At 35.8% G+C, this 17,856-nt stretch overlaps 1 protein-coding gene across 1 annotated transcript; it reads left to right on the forward strand.

Annotated features, from left to right (window-relative positions):
* Positions 1 to 6,033: 6,033 nt before the first annotated feature.
* On the forward strand, positions 6,034 to 17,361 carry LOC117986626 (uncharacterized). The gene is made up of 2 exons (XM_034973500.2): positions 6,034 to 6,173; positions 16,187 to 17,361. The coding sequence occupies exons 1-2, from the start codon at positions 6,159 to 6,161 to the stop codon at positions 17,213 to 17,215; spliced, it is 1,044 nt and encodes a 347-aa protein (XP_034829391.1). The 5' UTR covers positions 6,034 to 6,158; the 3' UTR covers positions 17,216 to 17,361.
* The last annotated feature ends 495 nt before the right edge of the window (positions 17,362 to 17,856 follow it).

Below are 17,856 nucleotides of genomic sequence, written 5' to 3' on the forward strand. Positions count from 1 at the left end.
TTCAAAACAATAACTTGACTAGATCTAAGATCCAGGTCACGGTTGGTCATTAGCCAGGTCTCAAACGCTAATTATACGGGACAATGACATCGTCTAGGGCACTTCGTCGCAGGCGCATTCTTGACAGCGGCAGTACAATTAGGTAAGTACATTATGTCGGTAACGGTGACGGTGACGCGAGCGACGCGGCGTCACGGCAGACGTGACACGGGTACTGATAAGAGATACCACGGCTGCGTTGGTCAAGTCTTAAATCACCCTATTAAGGTGGTAGATGACTATTTTCCTCTAGGTCTAGATATCATGCCATCTTTGCTACTATAATTATATCTACCACCTTTTGTATAAAATTATAACATACAAAAGGCGAGAAAACTCATGGCAGGGACGAAATGTGCAAAGGGTGGCTAAGGGCGGCAAATTTGAAGGCGCTTTTAGGGCAGAAATCAGTGGAAGACGTTAGAAAAAGGCTTTTGCCGAGAAGCACACGTTTTATATCAATGAAAATAACACCAAACACATAGGAGAGTTCGAAACAAAATAGTTGATGATGATGATATATAATAGGTAAGTATAGAAAGCACTCGAAGTCCAGTGTAGACTGTAGATAAGCATTAAGGTGCTTGACCAAGCCTTGACCAAAAATATTATAACTGTAGCAATAAAAACTTATAAGGCCGTCTTACTAAACAATTAACACGCACTGTTCTTTCTTTAAAATTACCATAATATGGAAACCAAAAAACACATAGATATCCAAGTTGGCTGCTCAGAATTTAATAACAATTAAAAATAAATGAACCGTATTATACAAGAAATAGCTCGTTAATAAGCTATAGGTAGGTAGGAAGTTACCCACATTTGGAGAATTCGCTGTAAAGGAAAACTGCATCATTGAATGGATTTACTTTGTGCTAGGTTTTCCTAGCTTTAATTAGTAGCTAATACATATATGCAGTGAAAGCTTTGGAAACGATTTTATAGCTATAGTAGTTAAAATATAAAAATACTACTTCTCACTTAAACATTAGGGCACAATCATGACAATAGGAATGAGGTAATCATATGAGTTATTTTCACCAAACGAAAATGAAAAAACATTTATTTCATATAGACCTAATGGCGCTTATGTCAAATCAAGACTTGCTGGCTACAAACTCAGCAGTTTCTTGCTGACGAGAACTTGCAGCAAAGATTAGATTTGAACATAAACAATATAATTACTTCATGTTGCAACTTTTTTTTTTTTTTTTTTAATAATCTAGCGAGCAGACGAGTAAGTGAGTTTTACCGTCGGCTATGAATATTTAAACCACCAATGCCTTGCCAGCTTTCAGGAATTAAAACTACCTGACTATTCATAAGCACTTTTAAAAAGTTTACATGAATAAAAAAACATTCTATTCTATTCTATTCTATTCTATTCTATTAATTGTTGATCCGTCCCCATGCTAAAATCTAGAGGGAACACTACCGTAGGGAGTTGATTCCACAATTCGCTAGTGCGTGGAAAAAACAACGGGTGGTACACCACACACCAGCCACCTAGATGATGAAGGTGAATTAATTAAAACCAACTTTCAGAATTTTCTGAACGTAATAGAACTAGCAGTTAAATACTGCTGGTCAAGTCCGAGTGCCGGTCATTAAACTTAGGCGACTCCTGACATAAATGCATAAAGCAGCAATATTCAAGTACTACGAATATGACCCCGAAACATGCGGCATTGTCACAAATAGAGTAGGTACGCGTCGTGTCGAATCAGAAGCACGTTGAAAAAGGCGATACAGGACAGGTAACGGCACTTCTTGCAAGTTGCCGGTTAGTTACTATCTCTAGGCGTCTAATTCCTCATTATTGAGGGCTGTGATCTCTTCTATTTGCATACTAGTAGATTTTAATAAGGTGAAATCTCAGATCCTTTTACATACCTACTACCTAACTACTCGGATTTAGTATGATTCCGACTCTTTAGACTTCACCATACTATTTAGTTATTTACCTATTATACTTATTCTATCTCCATTCCAATTTTACACAAATCCGTGCAGTAGTTTTTGCGTGAAAGAGTAACAAACATACACACATACACACAAACTTTCACCTTTATAATATTAGTGTGACTATATCTTTCTAGTTTAACCGTTAACGATTAATACCTACTACTATTGCTAACAATCGCTATTACTTAGTGCTAAGTATTGCTAATTAGTAATTACTATTACTAATTGCTATTAGGCTAGTAATCGTAGCGGCTGGCACAACGTGCTCTAAGACGCACAGAGAAAAGGTAAAGTGATCTGCAAAAGTAAGTATACTTATGTTAAACAAAAAATAATAATAGGTAGGTACAGGTCTTAAATCCTAAAACTGATGGAACTTTAGTTGACTAAACCGTTGACATCACGCATTCTTTAAACCGTCTTACAATAAAATTTCTAATGTGATGCGCGATTATTCATTTCATTTTTATTCAAATTGTTCAAGGCCTGTAATAAAATCAACCGTCCTCACAGAGAGGAGTCATATACTAGAGGCAGTAATGTCATGCGAAACGGCCTAAACTGGTGAACATGAAAAGCTCGACTGGAATGACCTCTATCTCTGGTGCTACGAACAAGACGGGGACATCGCGAGCTAAAATCTTTGGGGGCTGCAATTCGTTTTTGAATGTTAGATAGAAGCAGGCGTTTCTTTGCGGAGTTCCATGATATACAAGGTTGTAGTTCCGTATAGATTAGATTAGATTTATTTATTTGCTTTCATGTACATTAATAATTTATGGTGGGTGCTTAAAGCTAAATATACATGAAGATGAATCGGACGAAGTCGCGAGCATAAGCTAGTCTAAATATATTAAAGGAAAAGCTGACTGACTGACTGATCTATCAACACACAGCTCAAACTACTGGATGGATCGAACTGAAATTTGGCATACAGATAGCTTATATGACGTAGACACCGCTAAGAAAAGATTTTTGAAAATTCATCTCCCAAGGGGGTAAAATAAGGGGTTGAAATTTGTGTAGTCCACGCGGACAAAGTCGCGGGTATAAACTAGTAGAGGTATATTTTATGATGTTATTACCTACTATTTCACTAAATCTAATGATTTTATATGTAAGAGTAAAAGATAGGATAGGTATAGGTAACTATAAAATATAAAGACAGGATATACCTACGTATTATAATAGGTTAATACAATGCTTACTTTAAAATATTTATCTATTTTTGTTATGTTTCAGTATGTCTTAGTATAATTAGATGGCGGCGTTTTCATGAAATCTGTATCTCCATGGCCTTTAACTCAATTATCATCGTCGTCTTGCGTCTTCATAACTCAGGCTTATCGGAAAATCAACGCGTCTAGCCAGGGAGTTAGTGGCAACAATTTCGATGTATGCTTATATATACGATTAACTGTCCGTCGGTAAAGTTGATAAGAAATTGAATACATTTCAAAAGTGTGAATAAGGTAAAGAAGGTGGCAAGGTCAGGTGTCACTTATGTCTCGAAAAAAATATTTTCGTGAATTGCAAAAAGTAAAAGCTGTTTAAAATGATAAAATAAAATGATTTCTTGCTCATGTCTCGTATTCAGTAACTTAATTAAGTACAATACATAATATGTCAAATTAAGTGGTATGTAAATGTGGCATGGTATGTTAAATTAATATATTGTTACGTATATTATATTGAAAGCTGAGAACGATGAGGTAGGTATTTGTTTCGACCCAAACACGTAGGTAGGTACTTGGAGATTCGAGACTTGTAGGTATTTGTAACAAATAACAATATTCAAAAAATCTTGTGCTAGGCGTTACATCTTTGAAATTGACCTATAGGTACGAGTACCAACACATGAAAAATAAGAATTAATGAAGTAGGTACTCGTTAACGCAGAAACTTTTTAAGTTTATTCATAGTTTGCTTGCGTTGTACCACTATGCCAAAGATACCCTGGAAGCCTCCGTAGATTGCCATGCCAGCCATTCAACTTTTTTAATAACTTGATAAATCAAGGCGAAATGGTATGCCAACAGCGAGAAGGTTATTTTAGTGATTTTTGTTTTCACTAATTCAACTTCTGGGTTCTGGCACGCAATGATTATTTTTCCTCCATCAGCTCCTTATCTATACCAAGAACGCGGGGAATGAACTATTATACACAGAACTCTCACTCGTGATGTGACTTGTGATGCTGCAGATACTTTCCGGTGCGATGTGATTAGGGTGCAGCGCACGTCTCGCCGACATGTGTTATGTAACACACTCCAATTGCATTATCCTGACGCAGACGACAGTAACAACAGTGAAAGCACGTTACATTACATCTTATCATTGTAAAAATGTAACTGTAGCACTAGCTTTGTCTTAGAAATCGCTGCTTAAAAATATTTGTCTAGGTTTAATTATAGTACTTTATGCATATACCTTGATCTGCACTACCGCGATAGTAGGAGTCCCAAATTGCGTGTTACAGTGTTCTCAAAAAAAACTGATGATCTTGGAGTCAGAAGTCTACTCACGCAATTTTACGGTGCGACCAATACTAAAGCCACACGATGCGTTTCCGGTGCATTGCGGCGCCACACCGCTATGGATTTCAGTATTGGATGCCACACGGGCACTGCGTGTGACTGCGTTGACGCTCCGGCAGAAAGTATGGCACACCGCACACCCGTCCCTGCCTCCACAGGTAAAACTGTGCCGCCTCGTCTCTCTGGTCCCAAGTCCGTTGCGCGTGCGGTGCGGTGCCGCACGACGTTGTAACGTAACGTGTGACATGCTACAGCAATTTCTATGTAGGATGATGCAGCGGCACCGCTCAGGCGCCATCGTCCGTCACTGAATAATGTGCTTCTTGCATCTGTCGCAGCGCCGGTCAAGTACAAATCTCCTTCAAAGCTCAAGCTATCTATATTTTTTATATGATCTTTAGATGGCATGCGTAGAGTCAAGGACAATGTGAACCAGAGCGTTGATTTGCAGTCTCTGCCTTGTTTACCAGTTATACAATTTGAACGAACGTATTACGATCCACGGGCGATTGCCACACCTGACATATCGCATGCTGTGAGTGATTCGATTGAATTACAAATCAACGAACAATGCCAACATTGTGACTGGACAAATCGGAGATGTTACGTTCTTAAATCGGCTTTTGTAATCGTGATCAGAAGGTGGATCTGAACAAGTGGATTTATATTATACTAGCTGATGCCCTCGACTTCGTCCGCGTGGAATTAGGTTTTTGAAAATTTCGTGGGAATTCTTTGATTTTCCGGGATAAAAAGTAGCCTATGTCACTCTCCAGGTCTTTATCTATACCCATGCAAAAAATCACGTCAATCCGTTGCACCGTTGCGACGTGATTGAAGGACAAACCAACAAACCAATAAACCAACAAACAAACACACTTTCGCATTTATAATAAGGGTACTGATTGCTCTTACTCGTTTAGGAGTTCCGTTCTCGAGCTCCCAAACTAAGTACTCATCAGATGTTCACCAAATTAACATGAAACCTACTTGACGGTACAACCTTTGTAAAAAAGACGGAGCTATGCAGAGCTATCAACAAAAAATATAAATTATCCCGAACGTATCCCATTATTTTTCGGGATAAAACTATCCTATTTGTTAAAAAAAAAAACAGGAGTATTAGATATAATGCCAAGTTGCGTTTAAATCAATTCAGTACTTTCAGCATGAAGCGTGCACAGACAGGCACAAATATTTAAAAAATATTAAGTATTTTGGGCTCTATATCGAAATAATGCTTCCTTCGAATTTGCGGATTTATTAAATGATCAATCGCAGGTTTTAGCTTCCGACCAGCAATCAAATTGTATCGTGTTTGGCCTTAACTTCTGTGGACAGGACGCAAAAAAAGTCTAATCCGAAATATGGAAGTGCCGAATTAATTAGTTCGTTTAGCGGTATCGTCGCGTTTAGGACAGCCAAATTACATGGTAATGCATTTTATTGATAGTACATTAGGTTCTGCATACGTTCTTAGTCGGTTACCTTGCAATAAGGTATGGTGGTCGCGTCGGGCGCAGGGCGAGAGTGGGCGACCTCATATAGCTTGCGCGGGAGGCGTTTCCTTTATTTGTTGATTGTTCGCGGCGTGATTGTGTCGTGCTTCTGGACATCATGCGAACTTTACTGGTGAGTGATAGTGGACGCAAGGTTAATTGATTCATCAGGTCATCTCTTGGCCTATTTTACAAAAATTTAACTTTTTAGCTTTCCTTTTTTTGATGGGGAAAATATTTTTGAATATAATTTTGTTTATCAATTTGGATTTTGGACATGTAATGAATACCAAATCAAATAATTTTATTTTTTTGCAACCACTGATGCCCGCGACTTCTTTCGCGTGGATTTAGGTTTTTAAAACTCCCGTTTGAACATTTTGATTTTTCGGGATAAAAAGTAGCCCATCTACAGTTCTTTAACTATATCCATGAAGTCGATCTAATGCTCCTTTAGGCGTGATTGAAGAACATGCAAATAAACAAACATACTTTCGCATTTATAATAATATATATAGGCTGTGATTTTATTTTGCTGTTTTTTAGAAATCACTATAAGTACCTACTTATCTTATTGATGTTAGGTGTCATATTTAAAACATAACTATTTTTACCAAGTTTTGCCTACTACATGCGTTGTTAATAACAAAAGTTTCAATTTATATGCCTATTATAGTTTAACATATTGACTTAATTATTTATAATATACAAAGTTGTATTTAGGTCGCAATCACATAGCCGCAAGCAGAGTAGAGTAGGTATCGGTTTCGCAGCCTTGAATCAATCAAGAACCGAGAGGGCGGCAGCAAATCAACTCATAACCTTTTGCACAAAAATGTTGCCCTTCTTAATTTCTAAAGCGGAACTAATTGTTCCAATGCGAGCAAAATTCAGCATTCAAGCTGTCATATTAAACGAGTAAATTACGTAAAACACGCAATGGACAAATGCTTTATTGGTTGCGTTAAACTGGCTCACTGTTGCTCCAACAGGCTTTACTACAAGTACTCGTAGATACGAAGCTGATACGCGTTCTGTTTAAACGCGTTCAAATTATACCGTTCACTGCAAAGAGAACAGATTTTATAATTTACCGGTCGTGCCAGTCCGAAATTAATAACTATTAATAGAAATCGAAATATCGCAACAACTGAATGAACCTGTGAGAAATGAGAACCCTTGGAAAATTACCGCTACAACGAGTATGAAACTATTTCCCAACATATTTTACTTGTACATACCTAGTAGGTACGTACTTATTACGTAAGACCAGTCTATATTAATTTCTCGTTCTCGAAAACATTAAAATGTAGTCTGCAATAAATAAGCACGATTACAATTTCATGCTAAAATGTAGATTCATTTGACGATTCAAAACACCTATGAAACTTTATTTGATATACAAAAATCTTCCTATTTCTATAATTTATACCAATAGACATCTCTAAATAATACGAACCAAAGTCGTATTCTTCGTTTGTCTGTATATTCATGTCTGTAGGATGGTAACTAGCCACGGCCGTAGCCTTCCACCAGACCAGACCAAAAGACACAGGTACATAAATATAAGACAGAATAGTATTTTTAAAATTTCAAACTATAACCTACCACGAATGTCCTTGTCAGTTCTATGACTATGCACATAGAGCAATATCAAATGAAAAATATGAATATAGTTATAACTAAGTACCTACCTAATGAAATATTTAAGTTACCTACGGAATATTTTGCATATCAACTCGACTTGTTTTGAAATTACAGCTTTATTACCTATTGCGATATTTAACTTAACAAAACTAGTCAATGCTAATGTTAAAGAAAGCAAGCATAACTTGAACTGCCCGCCTTCGCAATTTTTTTTATTCGTATCAAAACATATTGTAATAATCAAAAGAAAAAAAGATAAATATAGTGGACAGGAAGGACCCCGGTAGAGATCTCTAGTCCAGGGATAAGTGGTTCTCTTTAAGTCTTCTTCTTCCATACCCTATCACCGGCCCATGTCTTCTTTTTCCACTTACTTCTGTCATCCGTCAACGGATGACAGAAGTGAGTGGAAGAAGAAGACACGTTGATTTAATTTGATCACTTACAGTGGTAATCTTTAAGTGATCACATGAAATCTATTGATAACAATATTTAACTAACTTCCAAAAAAAGGAAGAGGTTACTAGTTCTCGATTCAATGCGTATTTTTTAGGGTTTCGTATCCGAAGGGTCCTAACGGAGCCCTATTACTAAGCATCTGGTGTTCGATCGTTCGTCCGTCTGTCTGTCACTGGATTGTATCTCGTGAACCGTAGAGTAATAAGTAAAAAATCAAAACGGCCCAGATGAAAATAAGTGTTATTTCTTGTACAATGGTACGGAACCCTTCATGTGCTGGTCCGACTCGCACTTGGCCGATTGTTTTTAATTTACCTAACTTATTGTCTTGGTAAAGCACCGTGTACCCAACTGATTAACTGAATGAGTGGCTCAGATTACACATATCTACCTATTAAAATGGTATACCTACTACCTATTAAGTACATACAATAAATTATTTACTAGTTTAGAATTTATAAATCTATTGAACCTACTATTCTACTTCTAAGTATTACAATAAACTACATAAGAGTACAAGAACTCTGCCACAAATTACAATTATACCTACGTACCTAGTAATAAGGATTTTGCAAAACGAGATCGTATTATTGTGATCAAATGCCATTACTTCAATCGAAGCAGAACCAAAGCCTAAGACTGTAACCTAAGCACTCAGATACCTTGATAAATAAGTACATACGTACTTATCCATATCATATTATGAAAAGACAAACCTACGTACTGGATCGTTATGCAGGTATTTACAACCTTGGAAGCTCAAATAACAAAGGACTCCTTAGAGTAGTCTATTGTGATATCAATTAACTTAGTATTATTGTGATAAGTACCTAACTACCTACTTTTGATATTTTATGTCAAGGGATAATTCTAGGACTTCAGCTTAGTCAAGACTTAGGTTAGTTTAATATAGAACTGCGTTGATCTTGATTATCAGGAAATATATTGTAACATAGACACAGGAGTTACTAAGTAGGTAGGAGGTATAATCATACACACATTTGTTTGAGAGTTACATTTAGGTATTTTTCTTCTGAGATGTATTACCTATATTCTATATTATGTATTACTCGTTAAATAAAATGCATAGCTCAACCGTCTCTAACCTTAACCTTAAATTATTTTCTATAAGGACATACTAGTTTCTTTGCGAAGTTTCTTTCCGCCATAAAAGGATAAAATTACATTCCAATTACATAATTCAAAGTGACTCTAGATTTTCTTTTAATTCTATACTGTTTGTTTATCAGTTATCACACAACGCAACAATAATTAACAAAAAATATCTATCTGTAGGTACATTCTATTAAAATGCAAATGACACACGCGACAATAATTTAAAAAAAATCTATATATGTATGATCAAGAGAGCTTGGGCAAATTATATCTAAATAAATATGTAGTAAATTCAATGTAAAGTCGCAATCCGCGCAAAATCCGCAAATTAGCGGAGTCGTTTACTTTTAATAATTATGAATTCTAAATCGTTTATAACTTTTGTTGGCTTAGATGCGGTTTAATCATAACTAAGAACATTTCACGAAGGTTAATTAATGTATAACATTTAGCACCAACATAGAATAGGAACGTCCGCCCGTCCGGTATCCCTTGTAAATTCAAGTAAACAAAACTAAAGTGCTGCAAACAAAAGACATCAACGCGCACCAAGCAATTTCACTGCCTTTGTATGTACCGCACCCGGAAAGTTAAAACTGTCATTGGCAATACACAACTTTTAAAGTAAGTACATAAATTACTTTAAGTATTATGCCTAAGTAGGCAGGTTTTCAGCCGGAACCATTAAAAATAAGACTGGTTTATACGACATTTCTAAAACAAAAAACCTTAGCTAGGTATGTCGCTTGAAATTTCGGACCAATAATGGTTGATGAATATGAAACCTTTTGTGTTATTTACTGTATCAAACTAATTATTATTACTAGAGAGCCTAGTGGTTACTTTGGTGCTTATTTTTAACTACCTTTATAAAGCAATATTCTAATTTCGATGAGTTTGATTTTATGTAAACTGTGTAAGTATTATAATTTTTAGATAATCTTTGCGTTCATTTTTATTGCGGGTTTTTCTTCTTTTTTCATGTATCCACATCTTTTTTGTAGTTTCAGCTTCTCTTTTACACATGCAGTGGTCGTTTAAAGTAGGTTTCAATCGCATTTATGCAATATAATATAATACTTATTTAGTTACCTATCTAATTTTAAGTTTACGGATTGTAACCAGTTTAAAGACCCAAATAAAAATAAAATAAACTACCTACTAGGTACTATTACAGGATCCAACATACTTTCCGTAATTACCAGGAATATATTTCAACTAGCTTTTTCCCGCGACTTCGTCCGCGTGAACTACTGAAATTTCAACCCCCTATTTTACCCCTTTAGGGATTGAATTTTCAAAAATCCTTTCTTAGCGAGTGTCTACATCATAATAGCTATCTGAATGCCAAATTTCAGTCCGATCCGTCCAGTGGTTTGAGCTGTGCGTTGATAGATCAGTCAGTCAGCTTTTCCTTTTGATATTGTGTGACCCGAAAATAAAGCGTTTACACTTAACATAATTAGAGTAATTGAGCATTGGAGGCCAATTTTTTTCCGAAACATGCAGTAGACATTGACAAAGACCTCATACGTAGAACCTTAACATAATTATTTACTTAATGGTACGCGATCATTCTTATTCAGCCTCTGTAGCCGGACTTGCTATTTTATGTACCTGTGTATCTAATTAATATATGCAATGGACAACGTATGTACCTATTACATTCTTTACTATTTTGAATTAAAATGTGAGAAACATTGGGGCCGATTCTCATGTACACAATCTCTAAACTGAACAAAATTAACAGGTCTAAACCTAGTGCTATCCTTTTCCGCAAGCAACGTTATGAAAGGGATAGCAATAGATTTAGACGTGTCATTTTAGTTTAGTTTAGAGTTTGTGTACAACGGAATTAGCCACATTATCTACTCATTTTAATATTTTGCTTTAGAGATCACTACCCCTATTATAAATGTGAAAGTGTGTTTGTTTGTTGGTTTGTCCTTCAATCACGTCGCAACGGAGCAACGGATTGACGTGGTTTTTTACATGGGTATAGTTTAAGACCTGGAAAGGGACATAGGCTACTTTTTATCCCGAAAAATCAAAGAGTTCCCATGGGACTTTTGAAAACCTAAATCCACGCGTACGAAGTCGCGGGCATCAGCTAGTTAACTATAAAGCTATTGATGTCAAAATTTAAAATGAAATCAGCCGCCCTTAGAAGGGCGGCTGATTTCACCAACGTTAAATAAGTCTTGTCCGAGAGTAAAATTTATATTTTGGCAAGTTTTCAATACAAAAACTGTCATTACGCCCAATTTATTCCTAGGTTTAACGTCACTCTACGTTGCATTGGTTAAATAGGCACTAAATCTATTGATATTATTTTGATTAAGAGTATTTCGACATTATAAAGAAGCTCCTATCTGGACTATAAGTTCCGCTGTTTGAAAATTTTCGAAACAAATCTAGGTACAAACCTTTATAAAATAATGACCGCCTGACTTTTTAGCAACTAGCCTGGCACTTTACGATTTTTTAACAAAATGAGAAAGCTCTACATCCTTGTACCAATGCAGATTTTAGTTGGGTATTTAAGATAAATAGTATTTGAATAGAGAATGTAATACATAGTTGACTGTAGGTATGTGCGTTTTACACTTTTGCAGCTACAGTTCTTAACAAATAAGGTAAAATACTCGTAGTTTTACAATTTAACAAAATATGATCATTATATTTTTGAAAGTGTTTTATAATTTTTAAGTTTACTATTGTTGTTTACACCTAGATATAATTTATTATCTACTGCAAGTAGGTAAGAAATACGTAAAACAAAAAGATGGTTAAAATGCAAAAAAGCCTTTATATTTTTTTATATGTATAATTTTATTTATTTATACGATATTTCAAGCTATTTACGCATGAACATTGTCAAGTACCCTTTACTTGGAATTACATAAATATTGTATAATGTTCACCTTCAATGAATCTCTACTGTAACGTGTTTTATGTAAATATCGCATGTTATATGTATAATTATGTAGCTCAATACAAGTCTAAAATTACCTTTATTACATACTTTGTATAGTAGATAAGTAAATTAAGTCATCCTGTGGATTAATGAAGATAATATTCGAAAAATAATTGCGTAATTTGAAATTAATCCAAAATAAAAATAATTATAGAGTCCATACTATTCGATAAAACTATCTATCCATCACCATGTTGTCACGTAATCGTAAATGAAGATTCCCTCTAGGATAGCAAATGCTAACTTGATCGGAGTTGTGGCCAAAACTTACGTGAAGACATAATGCAGCCGACCCACCTTAAAAAGATTGCATTGTATGTAAATTAATACACCTAGACGTAAATGAATCCCAGTGCGCCTAAGAATGCCCGAGTGATTGAGTATTGATTGATTCTATAAAGCACAGTAATAGTGCTGATCCACCTCAACTTCTCTCAGAATCCTAGTCCTAAAGCGCATTTTACAAATTAGCGCCCCGAATTTCTTGTTAAGGGCTGTAAATGAATTATAAAATCTTGTTCATAAGCAAATAAATATCACTTGCTTTAACGATAAAAAAAACATCCTGAGGAAACCTAAATGCCGAGAGTTCTCCATAATGTTTCCAAAGGTGTGCGAAGTCTGCCAATCGCACTGGTTCAGCGTGGCGGACAATGGCCTAAACCATTCTCATTCCGAGCTGAGACCCGTCCTCAGTAGTGGACTATGGGTGACCATGATGATGATGAATTGTCCACGACCTACCCAAGGAAGAAATATTATATCGACCTTTAGAATGAGATTTCGGCTTTGTAGAGCGTTGTCTCTGTCACTCATACCTATGTGACGTTTTGTCGGCCTCAACGACAGAGACAACGCTCTACGAAACCGCTGTCTCTTTCTAAAGGTCGATGTACAATATTTTCTGCGTATGTATTAATGTGTCTGATTCACAAGCTCACAATGCGGTTGAAGTATTCGATCCGTACTTACATTACGTCCGCCTCATGGACTATAATATATAACAAGAATTTAGGCATTTCAGTTCTTGTTTATCTTTGAATTACGAAATTCACGAAACTGGCACGACTCGGCCGTGACAAAGACTTAAATACAATGCACGTAGGTATACAATACCAATACTTTAGAGTAGGTAGATATTACGTGGGTACGATTGTTACGAACAGGTAACATTAGTCGTATAAAATTATATATTACTAGCTTTTGCCTGTGTCTTCGTCCGCGGTACTTATTATGTAATTTTTAGCCTAATACACCGCGTCGATATAGGTTTAGAAAATCTCGTGGGAACTCTTTTATTTTCTGGGACAAAAAGTAGCCTGTGTCATTTTCAGGTCTTCAACTATGCTTTTGCAAAAAAATACGTCAATCCGTCGGTAGCTCTGTTGCTGCGTGATTGAATGACAAATTCTTGAAAAATTGCATGCTATCCTGCGGGAACTGATTGTTTTTGTTTGTTTAAGTAAGGCAAGCTTATGAAGTGGCGGACAAAATCTATATAAAAAGAAAAGCTGACTGACAGACTAATCTATCAAAGCACAGCTGAAATCGGGACGGATCAGGCTAAAATGTCCGCTAAGAAAGAATTTATAGGGGTAACTATAGGGGTTTAAAATTTGTCCACGCGTACAAAGTCGCGAGCATAAGCTAGTATAAAATAAAATCAATGCGTAGGTACTAAAAAGCCTAAGCTTATAGATTTCCTGAATCCGATTGCTCTGTGAGTTATTAACTTAAGGCACGAGAACGGCGTCACCTTGACTTGCGGAAGGTGGCCCGGGCGTCCTTACTACTTTCAGACCGAGGCTTCTGTCTGTCGATAAGGAATTTGAACAACGTAGGTATCTTAAAGCCATAAAATTTATAAGTGTTAATTGGACTGCTTTTTGGAATTTCGAGTTAAGCGACAAAATCGAAAAAAAAGTTATGAATAAATCGATTCTAGGTATGATAAACTGTGTATTCAGCCAATTTTGTGTTGGATAATCACTCCTAGTACCCTATACAAGTCAAAATTTGTTAGAACCTGTTTCCAATTTGCATAAACGAATTAAATGCAAACCAAAACGCATTAAAATATCAAACGACTAGTACATTATTGATAAATGATATTATTTGAATAAAGCTTTAATACATAATCGAATTAAGCAAAAAAAGTCTATAATTTGAGAAGTTTACTATGTATCGTAATATTTTCTTGACTAGTCTAAACTACACACTATACTAAAATAAAATAAAAAATTCTACTGAAAATAAAGAATTTTCAAAATCAGTTCCAGGTAATTCCAGATATTACTTCCTAAAAACAAACTTTAACTCTTTATAATATTAATATAGAGTATACCTTTATTACAACGAAATCGAAAAGAAACAGTTATCATATTATTTCTATCGATAGACGTATGCCAATACAATCGATAGCGTACTTATATCATAAAATATCAATTTAATTTACATTTAATAACACGGGAAATGAAGCGAACTGTAAAATTATGTAATCGCATCTCTAGATATATTTACGAAAACTGTTCAGATTAATTCAATAGCTATTAACTACTAGAAACTACGCACTTGTTGCATAGTGCGTAACGAAACAGCTTAATTTTTATCAATTTGGATGTTTTCCTATAACGTTTTAACTTTAAATGATTAAATAAATATACCTACACCTATTTACATATTTCCATTACCTAATTAGGTTATAATTATTATGCACAAACTTACTTGAAATTATTGACACTTACATTTATGTGATCTATTAAATATTATTAATTATCATTATATTTAAATTTGCTTTTCGTAATTAATGTCTACTGACTTTGACTAGGCAATTTGTAATTACCTACTAAACGATTTTCTGAAGATACTAACTACAGTTAAACAGGTAAATTTAAAGTTTTCAAAAAACCCGACTGTGGTTTTACACTGCATCTTTTTCAGCCAACAAATTAAAGTGCATAAAATCCACCATTTTGATTTTTTAAGAATTTTATGTACCAATAGACACTCGCGCCATCAAGACGAATCTAATTAATTTATCAAAATTGGTTGAACCGTTGAGTAGTTACGAGCGGAGATAAAAACGGACATACAAACATACCTACATATATACAGGTCAAACACTTTTGGGCTTCGCCGCAGTCGGGTAAAAACCATAGAGACCGTGGCGTAAACGGACTAAAGGCACTCCAAGGTAACGGATAACCAGAGAGATGCAGGTTCAATTCCTGCTGATTCAGTCATTTTTGATAAGCATCAAAAAATATTGGAATTTCCTTCAAGTGTAGGTCTATATTTCATTTAATATTAGATAAATGCAAATTGTAGCACGTTTAAATATTATAATGTTAATAACGATTAGCTAGATAAATTCAACGATTAATTTGAAGTTTTTTTGTCGCGGAACTTTCAAAGTAGAGCTCAAATAAAATAAAACAAGTCGAACAAGTCAGTGTCGATAAGTGCAGCAACGTTCGTGAGCTAGGCAAGGCCCATTACTCTCGAAAGTACACATTAATTGCGTAGTATGCATTCCATTTAATAACTTAATTCTTGTTTCATATCACATTCCTACGTTCTAACGTAGTGTTAATATTTTAATATCGTTGGTATACTATTTTTGTATGAAATTGTTATTGTTTCTTCAAAATGTACAAGGATCTGCCCCAGTTAGTGGTCCAACCGTAGATTTTTTTATTTTATTTTTTACAAGAATTTTAGCAAAGTTAAAGCATTGCTGACTAATACTCCCCTTTCCCCTCCAATTAAGCGTAAAGCTTGTGCTAGGAGTAGGTACGACAATAGTGCAACGGGTGGGATTTGAACCGGCGACCTTTCGGTTTTCAGTCCGCTCCTTTAACCGTTGAGCTATCGAGGCTCTTTAATTAATTAGAATAATTGGATAATTAATTAGCAGAAAAATAACGTTTATGTGTGTTGTTTTTCAGATATGTATGCTGTGTGCAGTCACAGCTTATGCTCAATTTGATTCGCCTACGCCGCCAAGAATACAAATTCCTGGTGCCATCTTGGGTGGAGGAAGACAGGGAGTACTTCGACAAGGAAGACTACAAGCTGCTCCAGTTCCGTTGGGTGTTACTAGAATAAGGAGGCCAGGGCTTGCCAGGCCATCCTTCAAGTCTGTGGACGCAGCGCCGCGCCCTAATCTACAATTACTCGACGAAATATCCAAACCAGTTACAGAAGAACCTGAGGACGATTTCGATATCAACACACCCACCGCCTTCTTACCTAGTGCATTCTCGACACCTGAAGCACAAAATGACTTCTTCGACCTAACAACTACATCACAACCAAAGCCGCCCTCGGCCTACAACTCATCGCCTTTCCAACAAACGACGCCAACAGCTCCAAAACCCGAGCCAGTGAGGCCTACGCAATATCGGCCACTAGTACCTCAATCCTTTAGCCCTGTAAGAAACGAACCGGCTTCGAGGCCTCAACCAGCTAGGCTTCAACCTCTTTCGAGCAGACCGCAACGCCCTGTCTTCAGGCCCGAACCGAAACCTTTCGTGGATGAAGACGATGAATACATTCAACCCATAAGACAAAATACCCGACAGCAAGCACCTCCAAAGAGTGTTCCAAAATATACGCCTACAAACTCTAGGGAAAAGAAGCCAGTCTCTCAAATTATTCGCAAATACAGAGAAGAAAATGAAGATGGAAGCATTACATGGGGTTTCGAAAACGACGACGGAACATTCAAAGAAGAAACTATTGGTGTAGACTGTATAACTCGCGGAAACTATGGATATATTGATCCAGACGGTGTCAAAAGAGAATACAATTACGAAACTGGGATAGCGTGTGATAAAGCGAAAGAAGAAAAGGAACAAAAAGGGTTTGTAGACTATCAAGAAAACAAAGCAGTTTTACCAAACGGTATAACAATAGATCTCAATGCAATGGGTAAAAAGTCGAAGAGGCCATTCAGATCAGCGGGTAATCTATAGGAAATAAGTGCATAATTATATTTATTTTAGGAGCTCTAATTTTAAGACATTTATTTGTCTTGTTATTAACTGTAATTTAGAACCATATTTTAATACAATTATGGTTCTAAAACAGCCTAAGCTGACAAATAAAATGGTAAAAACTTCATCTGCTTTTTTTTAATATACAATAGATTTTGCTCACAACTTTGCCCTGTGGATTAAGGGTTGTAATGATTCCATAGGAACCCTGAGTTTACCTAAGATAAAATTATCCAATGTCTTTCTCCAAGTTGTTAATGCCTTGAAATTAGTTGAGTGAAAAAAAACAAACAGAATAAAGGCACTGTACTCCTTCTGATTTACAATTATCTACAATACATGATACATGGACAGAAAGTAATGAATATGCCCCATTGGCAAAAGTATAATTATTTAAAGTTTAGCAATAATCCATGATGCATCCACATACTTTTAGTCATATTTTTAGGGTTCCATACCTCAAAGGAAAAAAAGGAACCCTTATAGGATCACTTTGTTTCGTATCTGTCAAAAACTTATAGGGTAAACTTATACATCAATACCCATATTATAAATGCGAATAGAACGTGTGTTTGTTGGTTTGTCCTTCAATCACGTCGCAACGGTGCAACAGATTGACG

This window comes from Maniola hyperantus, chromosome 11, assembly GCF_902806685.2.
Source record: "Maniola hyperantus chromosome 11, iAphHyp1.2, whole genome shotgun sequence".
NCBI lineage: Eukaryota > Metazoa > Arthropoda > Insecta > Lepidoptera > Nymphalidae > Maniola > Maniola hyperantus.